This window comes from Meles meles, chromosome 4 (assembly GCF_922984935.1).
Source record: "Meles meles chromosome 4, mMelMel3.1 paternal haplotype, whole genome shotgun sequence".
Taxonomy (NCBI): Eukaryota; Metazoa; Chordata; class Mammalia; order Carnivora; family Mustelidae; genus Meles; species Meles meles.
Window position 1 is genome coordinate 153,345,934 of NC_060069.1, and position 14,576 is coordinate 153,360,509.

The window sequence follows — 14,576 nt, forward strand, 5'->3', positions numbered from 1 at the left end:
TGTTTGAACCAAAGACACCGTTAGGATCTGAGGAACGCTAAACGAGAGCCTGCAGGGGATCTTGGAGGTCTGCCTTTGGGCTTATGGCACTAGAACTTCTTTGGCCTTTTAAGACACTGTTTTAATATCACTTAACAAGAAATGCCTTACTTCCTGTAAAGAGAACAGAAGTGTTTTGAAACTGTTTCAATTTTGTTGTCCAAGTGGCTATGGGGTACGCTGCAAACGGGAGGTGGGGGTGTGGTGTCTAGTTACAATTATGCCTCTGAAATTTATCCTATGTAGTTTCTACTAGTGATGTGCTGATTCTCATGAGTTCCCTTTATTATCAGGGCTCTTGGAGGACAGGAGAGAAAGGCACACTGAGTGATACTCTGCAAACCTGGCTAGGCCCATATAGGTCTTCCTTGTGCAGGAAGGGACATGGATGGCAATTTTTCAAATACTGTAATTTTGGATATTTGCATACCCTCATCCAACGTGGTTAAAAAAACTCCTGAAAGGTTTCTGATGGCCTTAGGCCCCTAAAAGGAGCAGAGCATAGCCTGCTTTGCTACAGTAGGAAGACCTACTGTAATGCTGGTCACTTGTCACTCTGTAATTCCACCTTTTGTTCTCGGATATTCACCTGTGATCTCCACACCCTTGGTGTAATCTCCCGGATAGCCTTTACTTGCCATCACGACAGTTATGGCAGTGCAGTTTTCAAACCAAATAGGCAGAGATGTACAGAGCAGGCCATCCAAGGTAGACTGAATCACTTCATAAAGATCACTTTTAAGAAGTGGGAGGATCACCTGGAAAAACATGATCAACATGGCAGCTGAGAAATTTTAGTTCTCTCTAGACGATGTATTCACTGAGGTACCAGCAGAACTTGCATATATTCCTTAAAGGTAATTACTTCAAGGCCGATAAATCCTGAGATTAAAAAACACACATCTACAAAATAACACTTGTATTATCTTTAACTATGACCCACTTGGCACTCTGGATCACCAAAACGGCAATTGAACTCCAGAACTTTTGGGCCATCCTTGGTCAGCATTATACCAGCATAGAGAACACCTGCATGGGAAAGGAACAGAAACAAAAACAAACTATAATGAACACATTGTGGCTGAAAATTAGAATTTAAGGTACTAATACCCGAGGTTCTGTACTAACTATGGCAAAAGTTGCAACAGTGGTCAATTAAAAAGTGGTGAAAAAAGAGAAACCGGGTAAGTTTTATCAAGGTGTGCTCACCTGTGTAGGGCATTCCCTCTTGCTGCATGCCATCCACTGTCCTCTGAAGAATGGTATTTTTTATTTTCAGGAACAAATCCTTAGAAACCTGGGGAACGTACAGGAACATTTAAATGTAACTGGGTATTTAAAAAAACAAAAACCAAAACCATCTTATAAGCAGTATTATATGGGACAATGAAAGGGGACAGTGAGAACTATTATTTTTTACTTCCTCAGATAGGCCGAGCACTTTAAATTCATAAGCTTTTAAAACCCTCACATTGATTCTAACGAGTAAGTAGTCTCATTGTTACAAAATAGGAAAGAAGACCTCTGAGAAAAATTATCGTAAGCAGAAGCTAGATTATATATTTACTGATCAGTGTTCACTGCCATTTCAGCACTAAATGTTAAATCACCTTTTCTACTAAATCTATAATTTTCAAACATTTACACACTTAAAACTCACTAAAAATAGTTTTCTAAAACATAATAACAAAAATGAAAAAAGTCCCTCTACCACCTTGAGACCCTTTTGTATCCTTCTGGTATATTCTATGCCTATTTCATTAGCTGATAAAGAATCTGAGTTTATGGGACACCTGGGTGGCTCAGCCAGTTAAGCGGCTGGCTTTAACTGGAGTCACAATCCCAGTGTCCTGGGATTGAGTCCCACATCAGGCTCCTTGTTCAGCAGGGAGCCTGCTTCTCCCTCTGCCTCTGCCTGCCTGCATGCTCTCTCCGACAAATAAAAAAAATAAAATCTTTTTAAAAAACAAACAAAAAAGAATCTGAGTTTATAAATTTAATTGTAAAAATAAGACTTAGAAATAATTCTTTTTTGAAAAATACCTTATTTTTCAAAGACTTTATTTTTAAGTAATCTCTATACCCCACGTGGGCTTGACTTAAAACCCCAAGACCAAGAGTCACATTCCCCACTGACAAAGCCAGTCAGGTACCCCTAGAGATGGTTCTTAAACTAAAATCACATTTCCCAAACAGCAATTTTAATACTTACAGCTTAAAGTAAATCCTGTTTTTAATCTTCTTAATTAAGAAAAATGTGTACAAGGCACTATATTATCAGCATAAATAACCACTGACTATCCTCAGTGAAAAGAAAGGGTGAATTTCTGAAGTACTAGTTCCACTTATAAGACATCCAATGCAGATTTCTTATAAAAACTGTCCAGAAATTGTTTGGAAACGTACTTTATGTACCCACCATGAATTACAGAGACCATCAAAACAAATTATAGTCTGACTTTGTTCTCAGTTCATCTCTGTTTCGCACACACACACGTGCGCACACACATTTATTGAGCACTTATGTGCTGGGCCTTGGATATCTAAAGGTGAATAAAAAATAATTTTAGACTTTATTTGGCTCTCATGGCTTAAATATAGCATGTAGAGAGAGGAACTAAAAGGATCTGTTCAACCCATACACAACTTAATTCTTCAGATTTTAGAAAATGTGTTTGTTTTAGAATGACACTAGAAGATATAGTTTTCATTTAACAGGACATCCAAATTGCTGATCAGTAATATTAAGTATAGAAAACAGAAAAGTATGACCCAAGAGCTCTTTGAGATGACTTCAACAATGACTACTGAACTTCAGCTGTGCCTCTGGGAAGTACCTGAGGTGCTGGACAATAGGCTCCCATCCCCCCTGTGTTGGGGCCGTGATCTCCCTCCAGCAATCGCTTATGGTCTTGTGCTGGGGGCATGGGGGCCACGGTCCTTCCATCAGTGAAGCACAGACACTGTAGAGAGAAAAAAACAGTCCACTTATTAAATGGCAAAAAGTAAAAAAAAAAAATTAATGAGGGGAACCATATGAACCATAACTCTTCCCGGCGAAAAAAAAATATTTTTTAAAGGAAGTTGAAACATAAACAAGCCTAAGCTATCTACAGCAAGAATCAAAACATCTTGTATACTCAATTTCTGAAGGATCTATAATTTTTGAGCCAATTAGGAAAAAAGGTCAAGCTACTCTTAAAGTGAAGTATTTCAACCTTACCCCCCTTAAATAATATGGGATAAAAATCCAAGTCCTCTACTGATACACAGGGCATGATTAAAAGAGGATAGATTTTTTTTTTCACTTGCATCCAAAACACTAAACATATATAAATTGCTTTGTAAGTGCTGGGTTTATGCCTTCAGATGAAGCAAAAAAATAAATCATGTCTTTCTGGGGCTCACAAAGCAGGTAATACAGCTCTTTCTACTGTAGAAAAGGCAAAAAGGTGAATATACATACAGACACCTCTTCTCCTTCAAGAAGTTCTTCAATGACAATTGTTTCTCCAGCTGCTCCATAAGCTTTATCCTTATACAAAAAGAAAGAAAGAAAGAAAAAGGCTCTTAATATTTACTCAATGAGCTGTTGTCATTTTTCACCATTTGTATTATGAACCAATTCACTAGTATTGTAGTTTTCTTTTCCTTTTCTGAGAGCCTCAAAGGAACATATGAATGCCCCCCCCCGCGCCCCCCCCGCCCAGTTTATTTATTTGTGGCGCCTGGCTGGCTCAGTTGGGAAAAACATGTGACTCTTGATCTTGGGGTCATGAGTCTGAGCCCCACAGGTGTAGAGATTACTTAAATAAATACACTTTATTTAATTAATTAAAAGTTTATTTATTTACTTAGTAATCTCTAGCCAGGCACCCCATATGAATGTTTCCTATTTTGACACGTGGCAATAATGCAGAGCCAGCACGGGTACAGATGAAATGAACAAATCATTAACACTCTTCTGGGGATCTGGCTTTCTAGTTTCCAATCTATTCATCCTTACCACTTAATTATGTCTGATTATAATTATGATACACTTGTCTGTTATCCTATACTAGAGCACGCCTTTGAAAATAGACTTCTGTAAGAGAGAACAATAACCAAGAGGGATAGTAAAAGAAAAGTGTATTAATTCATTGCTTCATTTCTTAGACTTGGGACACCAAGGAGAGATACTTTTTGCCTCCATGGATGGCTGAGAATTTGAATGTTCTGTAGTGTGAGGATTTTCTACTTTTCTGAAGCAGACAGCAAAGCATGCTAGTACTTACTTCCAAAGAACAGCATGGTGATTTAGCCATCAGTATAGATCTGTAAAAACCCTTTTACAGAGATGGATTATAATACATGGTATTACAAAAAACTTATCTGTATGTTTGCTAGATAGGCTCTTCTTACCTTGAGGAACATTTCATAAACTTAAGGAGTACCCAGCACAGTGTGACTTTTCCAGAGGAACAACCTACCTGCATGATCTCCTGTACAGCCCTGCAGGCCTCTTCTGTGCTCTTGGCAACAATCACTCCTTTTCCAGCCGCAAGACCACTGGCCTTCACAACCAAAGCAGGGAAGTCTGCACTGTGAAGACAGAGTAATCTTCAACATCCAACAAATCCTTAAATTCAAAAGCCTCAAGTGCTGAAATGTAATGATGTGCTATAGCAACCACCAAAAAGCAGAAAAAAGAATTACTTATGCCAACACCATTTTGATACACTTCTCCCCCCGGGATTTTTTCCCTACGTATTCCTTTATAGTTGTGATCATATGGTACATACAATTTTGCTTTTTTCACTTATCATGAGATCATACAGGCAACATCTTTGGAAGACAAAAGCAGTTGTATAGCGTAAGCACAAAAGGATCCTTAAGAACAAAGTAGTGAATTATACTTTCATTCCAATAAAAGATGTGACTGTATAAGACCATCATAAGCATGAAAATACAAGTCATTTTTGAAAGTACACAGAAGAAACTGTTCTTGGTAATTTCTTCAGTTGGGTGGGACTGGAGATCTAGAAAGAAACTTACCCAAAGTAAGTAACAAAATTGTTACTTACCCAAGGCATCTGGCTACAAGGAAATAATAACATTCATTGTCTAAGAAACCCTGTAGGATGAAGAATGCATAAAGAATGAAATTGACTCAACTAAAAGGAAAACATAACAGATAAAAGGGGTAAGTGTCAACCAAAAAAGGGCAGAAGCATGTGTCTACCATCATTCATTGTTTCACATTTTTAATACAACAGAGAACAAGAATGTCTGGTCTTAAGATTTAGATCTAAGTGGCAATGGCAGAAGGCCAAGTGATGATTCTTCAATCCAGTTAATTATTTATGAAAGAATCAATATCCTTCATGTTGTAAGATGCCACTGTGTTTATCAGTTTGACCATAAGGAGTGCAGGACTGCTAAACCAAATGTATCTTTTCCCCTAGAAACTCCTCAGTAATGTTAAAAATATTCTTCTTTCTGCAAGGCCACAGATTGTACAACTACACATGCACAGGGTCCCATTTTACTTTGACGCTGGAGAAAGACAACCTACACGGCATGAGTTTTTCTGCCATGATTATCATACTATAATCTGTGACACAAAAGTGGCCTGTGTATGTAAATACCCTAACAAAACAATGGCCCCTCACAGGCAATCTTTTAGCTACCTCATTATAAAGCTGCAGGCTTCTTCAGGTTTAGTGAAAGCTCTCCACCGTGCAGTTGGGATTCCATGTCGGTCCATAAACTCTTTGGCGAATCTCTTGCTGGACTCTAACTGAGCTGCTTCTGCAGTGGGACCAAAGCATTGGACTCCTGCAGATGTCAGGTTCCCAACAATTCCTATGGACAGAAATGAGCAGCTTTAGGTGAACCAAGGTCTCTGCAGAGTCTTCTGACTCTGAAGAATCAGGATTAGACTAAATCTACATTGACATAAGGCGGATGAGTAGTGGCAGAGAATAAGTTTCTCATGTTGCCTACTGCATATGAACAAAAACGTTACTAACATGTGATTCAAACATAGCCAAAGTTATTTGTTAGAGTCAAACATATGATTATTAACTGGATACCAGAACAGAGCAGACTATAAACATTTAAACTATTTTCCACTTGCAAATTTGCTCTTTCATTCATATTATTGTGTGTCACGGAAAAAATGGAGACTCCATAAATTTCAAGAAGGTGAAAGCTCTTTTTCCAATGCTGTATGATAGCAGAAATCCTCATCCAAATCCAAATTGTGTTGGCTTAGATGATCTCTAAGCTCCTGTTGGCTTGCAAATACTGTAACAATAAAAAGAAACGAACTTTACCAGCAGCCAGTGGTGCCTCTGGTCCAACAACTACGAATTCAATTTTCTCATCTTTGCAGAACTGAGCAAGGGCAGTGTGGTCATTGATCGAGATGGCTGTGAATAGAAAAAACACACCCCACCTTAGTTGATTCAAACATTCTTTAACAGTCATTCTGAAACATAAGTACTATACTTTGAAAGGATTATTAACTATTGCTTTTCTGAGTACAGATGATAGTTGTACCATGAGAAATTCAGAGCCTACTGCATAAGGCTAATCAACGAGGCTCAGTCCTTGATTACTACTTCCCAAAGAGGTATTAAAGTACTTTCTTGACCATGGTATTCATGTCACATTGATTATAAACAAAAAAATGTCCCAAAGAATATACTCAGAAACTGCCTTTTAATGTCATTTACTCAAGATTTACTGAGAACCACCATGTCCTAGATACTGAGCAAGTCACTAAGTTAAGATGTTACAGAGTCCCTATGCTTAGGATGCTTATACGGGAATGTTTGGTAATAAATATGCAAGCAAAAATAACAACAGAAACCAACAAAAAAACCCAAACCAAGTGTGAACAAATTAGGCAAATCTGATAATATCAGGTGAACTGAGATACTGTATCTGGTTGAGCTGGAAGAGTCTTTGTGCAAAGATGGGTAAGCTAAGAACTGAGTGACAATTTTATTTATTCACTTTTTTTTAAAAGGTTTTATTACCTGTTTGACAGAGAGAGCACAAATAAGCAGAGCGGCAGGCAAAGGGAAAGAGAGAAGCAGGCTCTCTGCTGAGCAGGGAGCCCGACGCGGGTCTTGATCCCAGAACCCTGGAATCATGACCCAAGCCGAAGGCAGCTGCTTAACTGAGCCACACAGGCACCCCTATTTACTTATTTTTAAACACTTATTTCAGAGTGTGTGGGAGAGCACGGTGGGGGGGCATGCAGAGGGCAGAGGGAGAGGAGAAGTCAACTACCCGCAAAGCCCAAAGCAGGGCTTGATCTCATGACAAAGATCACGACCTGGGTGGAAACCAAGGGTTCGATGCTCACCAGGTGCCCCCTGAATGAAGTAACCTAGCTTACTTCGACTGACAAGCCAGGAAAATTTTCTCGATGGAATTCAAAGTAACTAGCAGCAGGATCCCATATACTAGTTGGTTCTACAGGCACCTTCCTGCTTCACTGTATCTGCACCACCATTCTGAAGTTGGCCGAAGTTGTAAACTACTCTGTGACATTTGTGATGTGTTGGGGAAAGTGCAGAAACGGTAGAGTTCTCAAGCTGCAGGAGCTGCTTGAGTAGGCTAAGGATGGAGTACCATGCACTCTGGGTTAGTACCTGCAAACACAACTGGGCTGAGCAAAGCCAACAACCTCTGCACAACAGAGAGTGGCAAGAGAGAAAGGACACACCTAACCTGTTGCTCCAAGTGGTAGCAGGCTCATGGCAATCTTGGGACATTTTCACAGGCTGGCCTATATAACATCAACTATATCTAGATAGGATGTACCAATTCTTCAATAAACACATATAATACCTCACCTACAAAGCTAAAATCCCAGGGAAGCAGATACTTATCTTTTCCACCATAAGTTTCCACTTATCTTTTTCTTTATTATTTTTGGTACTTTAATGCAATTATTTTCTCCCAATTTGGGGCTTATGGGTCTATGTTTTCTCCACAAATATTAAGTGCCATATAGGGTAAAAGGCATGGTGTACACAATGCAAAAACAAGACAGAAGTGTTCCTTGCTTACATTCTAGAGCTTATGTTCTAGAGAGGAAACGAAGAGAGGAGATAGACAACAGAAAAGTAAAGTAAATAGATATAATAGCTCATGACTGGAAACAAATGAATTGGGGGGCATGCTTTACTTAAAAACTTTAGGAAAGACCTCTTTGAGGAGATAACTCATAAACTAAGACCTGAATGATGAGGAGCCAGTCATGTTACGGGTGGAAACAAACAAATACCAAATTCAAGGCAGCTCTGTTTGGGAAACTGATGGGACTGCATGGACAGAACATAGTGAAAAGAAAACAGAGGATATAAAATATCAGGCTGGAAAGTCAGGCAGAAGCCAGATTGTAAAGGGCTTTGGAAGGAATGTTAAGGAGTTGGAGTTGGAGTTTTATTCTAAGTACTACAGGAAACCACTGAAGAATGTAATGTAGCATAAGAACTGATCATTTTTTTCACTTTTACCAGTGAAAGAGATAAAGACTGAGGTTTATTAAGGACTCAGAATTGCCAAAACTTACATTTAATAGCACTGCTCAACTTTTCATTTCTAAAAATACATATCAAATTGCCCTTAACCTTAGGCACTTGTGACTTTTTCAATGGGTATATTTTGTAAGGTTTAAACTAATTTAAGATAAAGAAATGCCACACTCTGAACAACAAGATACCTAAAATTTACAACATAAGGCAAGTATTCAAATTACCACATAAATTTTAAAGTCAAGGAAAATATTCAAATTTGCATAGCTATTGACTATTATTAATTATTACTCCCCACATTGAAAGGTGATTACCAGTATTTGAAATCTTTTCCAAGGAGGAAGTGCCTGCATTTCCTGGGGCAACCAACACATGTTTGACATGATTAGACTGTGCAAGTTTCCAGGCCAGTGTGTGTTCCCTTCCACCGCTGCCAATTACAAGTACTCGGGCTGCCATTGCTCTCTGCAAAACAGGAATTCAAAAGGAAAATAAAAGCTGTAGAAAGAAAACCAGAATTGTTATTTTAGAATGCACATACATTAGAAATTGTGATTTCTAAATATTTAAATATTCCAAAGATTCATTTGTGAAAAATTAGGACTCATAATTTGAGATGACTATACTTCACAAAGACGAGGGAGGTCTGCATGTATGTAATCTCTACACCCAACGTGGGTCCTGAACTCATGACCCTGAGATCAAGAGTTGCATATTCCACCGCCCAAAGGGAGGTATTTTAAAAATGAGGAAGACTGGCCTAAAGCTAGGTTAAGGAATGAAATGGTGACTTAGCTTGTAACCTGGTTAAAAAACAAAACAAAACAAAACAAAAACCTATGAATAATCATTCTTGAGGCTTCACTTTTCCACCTTTATAGATTTATAATCATCAAGCCTCCGTTAGATCCTAACACTGCAAATTTAGACCCCAAATTTCAAGCACCTGCTTCTTTTTTTTTTTTTTTTTTTAAAGATTTTATTTATTTGACAGACAGAGATCACAAGTAGGCAGAGAGGCAGGCAGAGAGAGAGAGGAAGGGAAGCAGGCTCTCCACTGTGCAGAGAGCCCAATGCGGGGCGCGATCCCAGGACGCTGGTATCATGACCTGAGCCGAAGGCAGAGGCTTTAACCCACTGAGCCACCCAGGTGCCCCGCAAGCACCTGCTTTTAAGCCTTGTGATACTACAAATAATAGACTTCAAAGTTTTAAGTTGAAAGAAATATTTAAGACTGGGACCTGTAAAGGACCAGATAGTAAATATTTTCACCTTTGAGAGTCATACAATCTCTATAGCAACAAGTCAACTCTGCTGCTGTGGCACAAAGGCAGCAATAGACAATACAGAAATGGATTAAAATGGCAAGGTCCAGTAAAACCTTACATTAACTAGGCAGTGGGAGGTAGGTCATAGCTTGTCTCTGTTCTGCTCTAAGCGATAAGAAGCTACCAGAAGCTTGTAAAGAATAAGCATGAGGGTGTTTCACGAAAACTTTATTTATGGGCACTGTAATTTGAGTTATCTTACAGTCTTCACATATCATAAAAATATCACTCTTCCTTTTTTTCCAGCCATTTAACAATGTAAAAATTATCTGGTGAAATGTACAAAAATAGGTGGTAGGAAGGATCTGGCACAACGGCCAGAGTCTGCTGACTCCTGACTTAAGAATTCAGTGTAGTATGTTAGGAAGTTGGTAGAGAAGGCAAAATCAAACTTGGAACAGATCTTACTTTGGCTCTGGCACTTGATTCTTAGCAGGATGGATGCAACACTTAACTCAAGTGAGCAGTATGACCTTGGCTAAGCTCTTCCGATCTCTAATTCAATTTCTTTACATCTTAAAAGATGGAAATAGGAGATCTTGCCTTAAGAGGCTACAAAAAGGTTAACTGAAATGACATTTTTTTTGGAAACGACATTTATAAACAGCTAATACAATTTCTGACATTCAGCAGTAGTAAATGTTTTTCTATCTTATCTTATACTTTTAAAAAAATTTATTTATTTGACAGAGATCACAAGTAGGCAGAGAAGCAGGCAGAGGGGGAGGGGGAGAGAGAGAGAGAGAGAGAGAAAAAGAGAGAAAGAGAGAAGCAGGTTCCCTGCTAAGCAGAGAGCCTGATGGGGAACTCGATCCCAGGAACCTGAGATCATGACCTGAGCCGAAGGCAGAGGCTTAACCCACTGAGCCACCCGGCCGCCCCTATTTTTTACTTTTATATAAATTCATACATTAGGGACAGGAAGAAGTACTAACCGGAAAAGAAAAGCCAAAGGAATACCCTGTCACACTAATTTACTAATCTCTAGAAGGCATTTTATCATGTAGAAGGCAAACTGAAAACAGAAAATCAATCAGTAACTTCTTGTGTGATGCCAGGATTATACTTAAATTTAAGCTGATAATACAAAAAACTTACAATTTTCGACCACTTACTTTGTGCCAGATGCTGTTCTAAATACTTTCCACGAACTACTTTACTTAATCTAAGAATTTTGTGAGGTAGGTACTATCACCATCTCATTTTACAGAGCAGAAACTAAGGTCCAGTCACATTAAAGAACTCGCTGTAGGTCAGAGATCTAAGAGGAAGTAAAGCCTGGATCCCCTTTGTGTGCAATTGTCATTCAGATGCCCTTTTAACAATTGAGATTACGATCCCTGACAACTTGAAGAAAAAAAAATTTTGCTAAACTATTGTCTCAGAGAGGCAAAAGTAATGTTAGCAGAAAAGACGTGCCACGTGTGTTGAAGTTTCTGAAATAAACAGACTTTTTCTGAAATCTAGAGAAAAAACACTTAGTTTGAATAGGAGAGGCACTAAAGGGAAATTGTCCTAGTTCCTGCAGCGGATCACAGAAAGAGTGTTAGCCTTCAGCCTGAAGGAACCCACTCGAGGGGTGGCTAGGAGGCCTGGCCTCCAAAGCGCTGTGGTTCGGTGTGAGACTGCCCCTTCCTTACCAGCTGGGATTCGATGAAGAACTTAACCTTCGTGGGCCTCAGTTAACTAAGTGGGTAACTTTAAAACGAGAATTAGAGCCAGGTAGAGCCTCTGCGAAGGGCTTGCTGAGTAACACAGGTGAGTAACACAAAGCAGAAACCAATGACAAACGTGGACTAAGTCTGCTACAGACTGAGTGCATAAACAGAAAATATGCAATTTAGGCTTATGACCTAAAAAAGGCATAAAGGTACCAGGCCCGACGTCTTACAAGGCGGGGAAAGTGGAAGATCCAACGTAAACCTCAGTTAAAAGAAGTGAAAAGCACATGGCCAACCCCCACCCACGGCGTTTAAAAACAAGACGAGAATTCCGACAGCCAAACCAGTTTCTACAGTTTCATCCCATTCCTGATACTAAACCCCCAAATCAAAGCATAAACGTACTTTACTTAAAATCGGAGGGGGCTTCTGCACCTCCACAGGGCGGTCCGACCGCTCGCGCTCGCACGCTTGTCGGCGCGCGCACAGCCCGGGCTCCCGTCGCGCGCCGGAAGTCGGCCCCGCGCAATCCGGCGCGCGCCTCTCCCCGCCCGCCCCGCTCTGCCCCTGGCTGCACCACCCCATTGGTCAGCTCGCGGCCGGTGGTAATCAAGTGTGATTGCATTTGGCTCTTGAGCGCGGCCTCCGTGTACTCCACAGTAAAGCTACCAGGACCTTGCGCGTTTATCGCTGTAGTATTAGGCGCCACGTAATGTCTCTCTTCCTTCTCAGGAGCCTTCAGAGCTCTGTGGAAGAGGAGCTCCGAAATGCTAAACCCACGATTAGCTAGTTGTGTGCTGGTAACGAGTCAGAGCTGACCAGTTACTGCGGAGAGTCTCCTGACCCGCTTGGTATCCCGACGAGACTAGAAATGTACCAGGCTTTGAACGGCAGGCCGCTTAAGACCTCTGTCCTAGTGCTTAAAAAAAAAAAAGGGTGGGCGGAAGCGATTATGAGATGCCATGGGGGGGAAAATGGGGGTAAAAACGTGTTATTTTTCGCACCACAGCGAGGGCGGGCGTTGATTAATGCTTTTCCGGATGCATCTCCCTGCCAAAACAACTTGGCGCCACCCAGAAACGGCGGAGGCCCCGTATCAAGCCACGTAGCCTTTCCTTCTTCCTTTTCTCATGCTCTATAGTCTTGAGCATTTAGTAAGCCTCTTAAGCCTCCCAAAACACTGTTGAGAGACCGACAACTTAAGCTGACACAGTCGCCTCAAGAGAGACTTCTCCTGTAATGGCGCCTGCGTCAGTCACTAACATGGCGGACATAGTCGTGCGCGGCGCAAACGTCAGCACCTCTACCCCAGCCGCTCAGAAACAGCGGAGGAGAACTGGGCCGTGCTCACTGATTGGCCCAGCGGCGGAGCGTGCCAGTCTGGACGCTCCCACAGAAGCCAATCAGGACGCCGAGAGACGGAATTGGCCGCTGCGCCTCCTCCCGAGGCATGCTGGGAGCCTGGAGGACTAGCGAGGAGGAGTTGAGAGAACGGAGCGGACGCCATGGCGACCAACATCGAGCAGATTTTTAGGTCTTTCGTGGTCAGTAAATTCCGGGAAATTCAACAGGAGCTTTCCAGGTAAACGCTTCCCAGACTTTTCTGCTCCCAAGGGGTCGATAGGGCCCCGTGTAGCTTTCCACGGCACCTTTCTTCAGAGACGCCGTCGTTCCTCGCTTCAGGCCCCGCTACAGCCCCGCCTGGGCCTGGGATCCATTTTCCGGGCCCTCCCCCCCCCCCATCCGCTCCCTCCCTTTCCAGCGAGGAACTTCGCCTTTTCTGAGGTAACCCCAGACTCCCTCTAATAGAACCGAGTTAAGGTGCTTACTTTTCTTTCCCGTTTGGTAATCTCTCCCCTTTAAGCTACTTGTAGGCCTGGTTGTCCACCAGGGACGGGCCTAGTTCCTTCCTCAGCGCCGCCGCCGCCGCCGCGTTTCCCCTCCCCCTCTCCGCCTCCGCGGATTTCGCCGGCCGGTGCCTATGACCGGAAAGGGTCTCTAACGGCCGTTTCTTGAGTAATCTTAAATCCGCTTTATTATTGCACGCTTCAGATCTTTTGGGGGTCGGGATCCTTTAATTAGATTATTCGGGCCCTGGTGCCACAGCGGCTTCTTCCAGGCAGCTTCCTAATGGATTAGAAATTGAAGTTAAGGCAGCTAAACAAATTAATGTTAGGTACTTTGACGAAATGTTCGAGGTGGGGATGGAAGGGGACTTTGAATTAGTATTAATTTCTCAATTTGGCAAGTGGATAGTAGGCTTTGTGTTTAGGTCTTATTTTTATTTTTTTTTTTTGGGCTGCTCCCGCCCCAGTTGACATGTATGACCAACACGCTACTTTTGCCATTGCACTTAGACTTTGCGTAGTTTACCTTTGGTTCCACAAAATTTGAACAGGAAGAGATTTCCAAAGAAATAGCTATTTATTGAGAAAGGAAAATGGTGTTGGTCATGTCGTGTTCGTGGTTGTCTTGGAGTATTTTTGCTTTATAGAACGTAAATATTTGTTCCGGGTTCAGATGTTTTTGCTAGTTAAATTTTAAAAGTCGAGAGGAAGAGCAATACGTGAATTTGAAAACGCAATTGTAAATGAAGCGCTGAAATTAACATAGCGTTATTGGGGCAATGGTATGTAGTACAGCTAAAATCACTACTTTTGCAGGGTATATTGTTTAAGTAGGAAATCATACTCATTTCATTGCTGTTTTAAATTTTGTTATATATATTAGTGATTTTTAGATGATGAGAGAAGTTTGGAGGTAAAGGGAGTAGGATTTTCCTGAAAACTTTTAATAGTTTCAAGCGATGATTGTGTTTGCTTACTGTAATGTCTTTTTATATCTTTTAAAAGTCTGTTTTTGTATTTGGAAAACAAGTGTTTTATTGTAAAAATGTTAGAATAAACGAGACACATAATAATGTTCTTTATGTTCTTTCATTTTTTTCCTTGTGTGTACAGATGCACGTATTTTGTGAAGTGTGATCTTGTTATGTGGGTTTGTTTTTTTTTTTT

The 14,576-nt window shown here is 40.9% G+C and overlaps 2 protein-coding genes across 8 annotated transcripts in view; one reads left to right on the forward strand and one right to left on the reverse strand.

The window, feature by feature from the left end:
- Positions 1-12,082, reverse strand: part of GART (phosphoribosylglycinamide formyltransferase, phosphoribosylglycinamide synthetase, phosphoribosylaminoimidazole synthetase) — a 31,255-nt gene extending 19,173 nt beyond the window's left edge. The window contains exons 1-10 of one of the 2 annotated variants that reach the window (XM_046002361.1): positions 11,968-12,082; positions 8,888-9,071; positions 6,357-6,452; positions 5,709-5,883; positions 4,509-4,620; positions 3,506-3,574; positions 2,877-3,002; positions 1,249-1,336; positions 983-1,068; positions 629-797 (exon numbers count right to left, since the gene is read on the reverse strand). In XM_046002361.1, coding sequence (XP_045858317.1) covers positions 629-797; positions 983-1,068; positions 1,249-1,336; positions 2,877-3,002; positions 3,506-3,574; positions 4,509-4,620; positions 5,709-5,883; positions 6,357-6,452; positions 8,888-9,032 — 1,066 coding nt within the window. In that variant the 5' untranslated portion in view covers positions 9,033-9,071; positions 11,968-12,082. The remainder of the gene's footprint in view (positions 1-628; positions 798-982; positions 1,069-1,248; positions 1,337-2,876; positions 3,003-3,505; positions 3,575-4,508; positions 4,621-5,708; positions 5,884-6,356; positions 6,453-8,887; positions 9,072-11,967) is intronic. The other variant, XM_046002360.1, reaches the window with a different exon arrangement.
- A 942-nt stretch (positions 12,083-13,024) lies between these two features.
- The window catches only part of SON (SON DNA and RNA binding protein), a 32,842-nt gene continuing 31,290 nt past the window's right edge, over positions 13,025-14,576 (forward strand). For all 6 annotated transcript variants that reach the window (XM_046001854.1, XM_046001855.1, XM_046001856.1 and 3 more), the window contains exon 1: positions 13,025-13,144. In XM_046001854.1, coding sequence (XP_045857810.1) covers positions 13,068-13,144 — 77 coding nt within the window. In that variant the 5' untranslated portion in view covers positions 13,025-13,067. The remainder of the gene's footprint in view (positions 13,145-14,576) is intronic.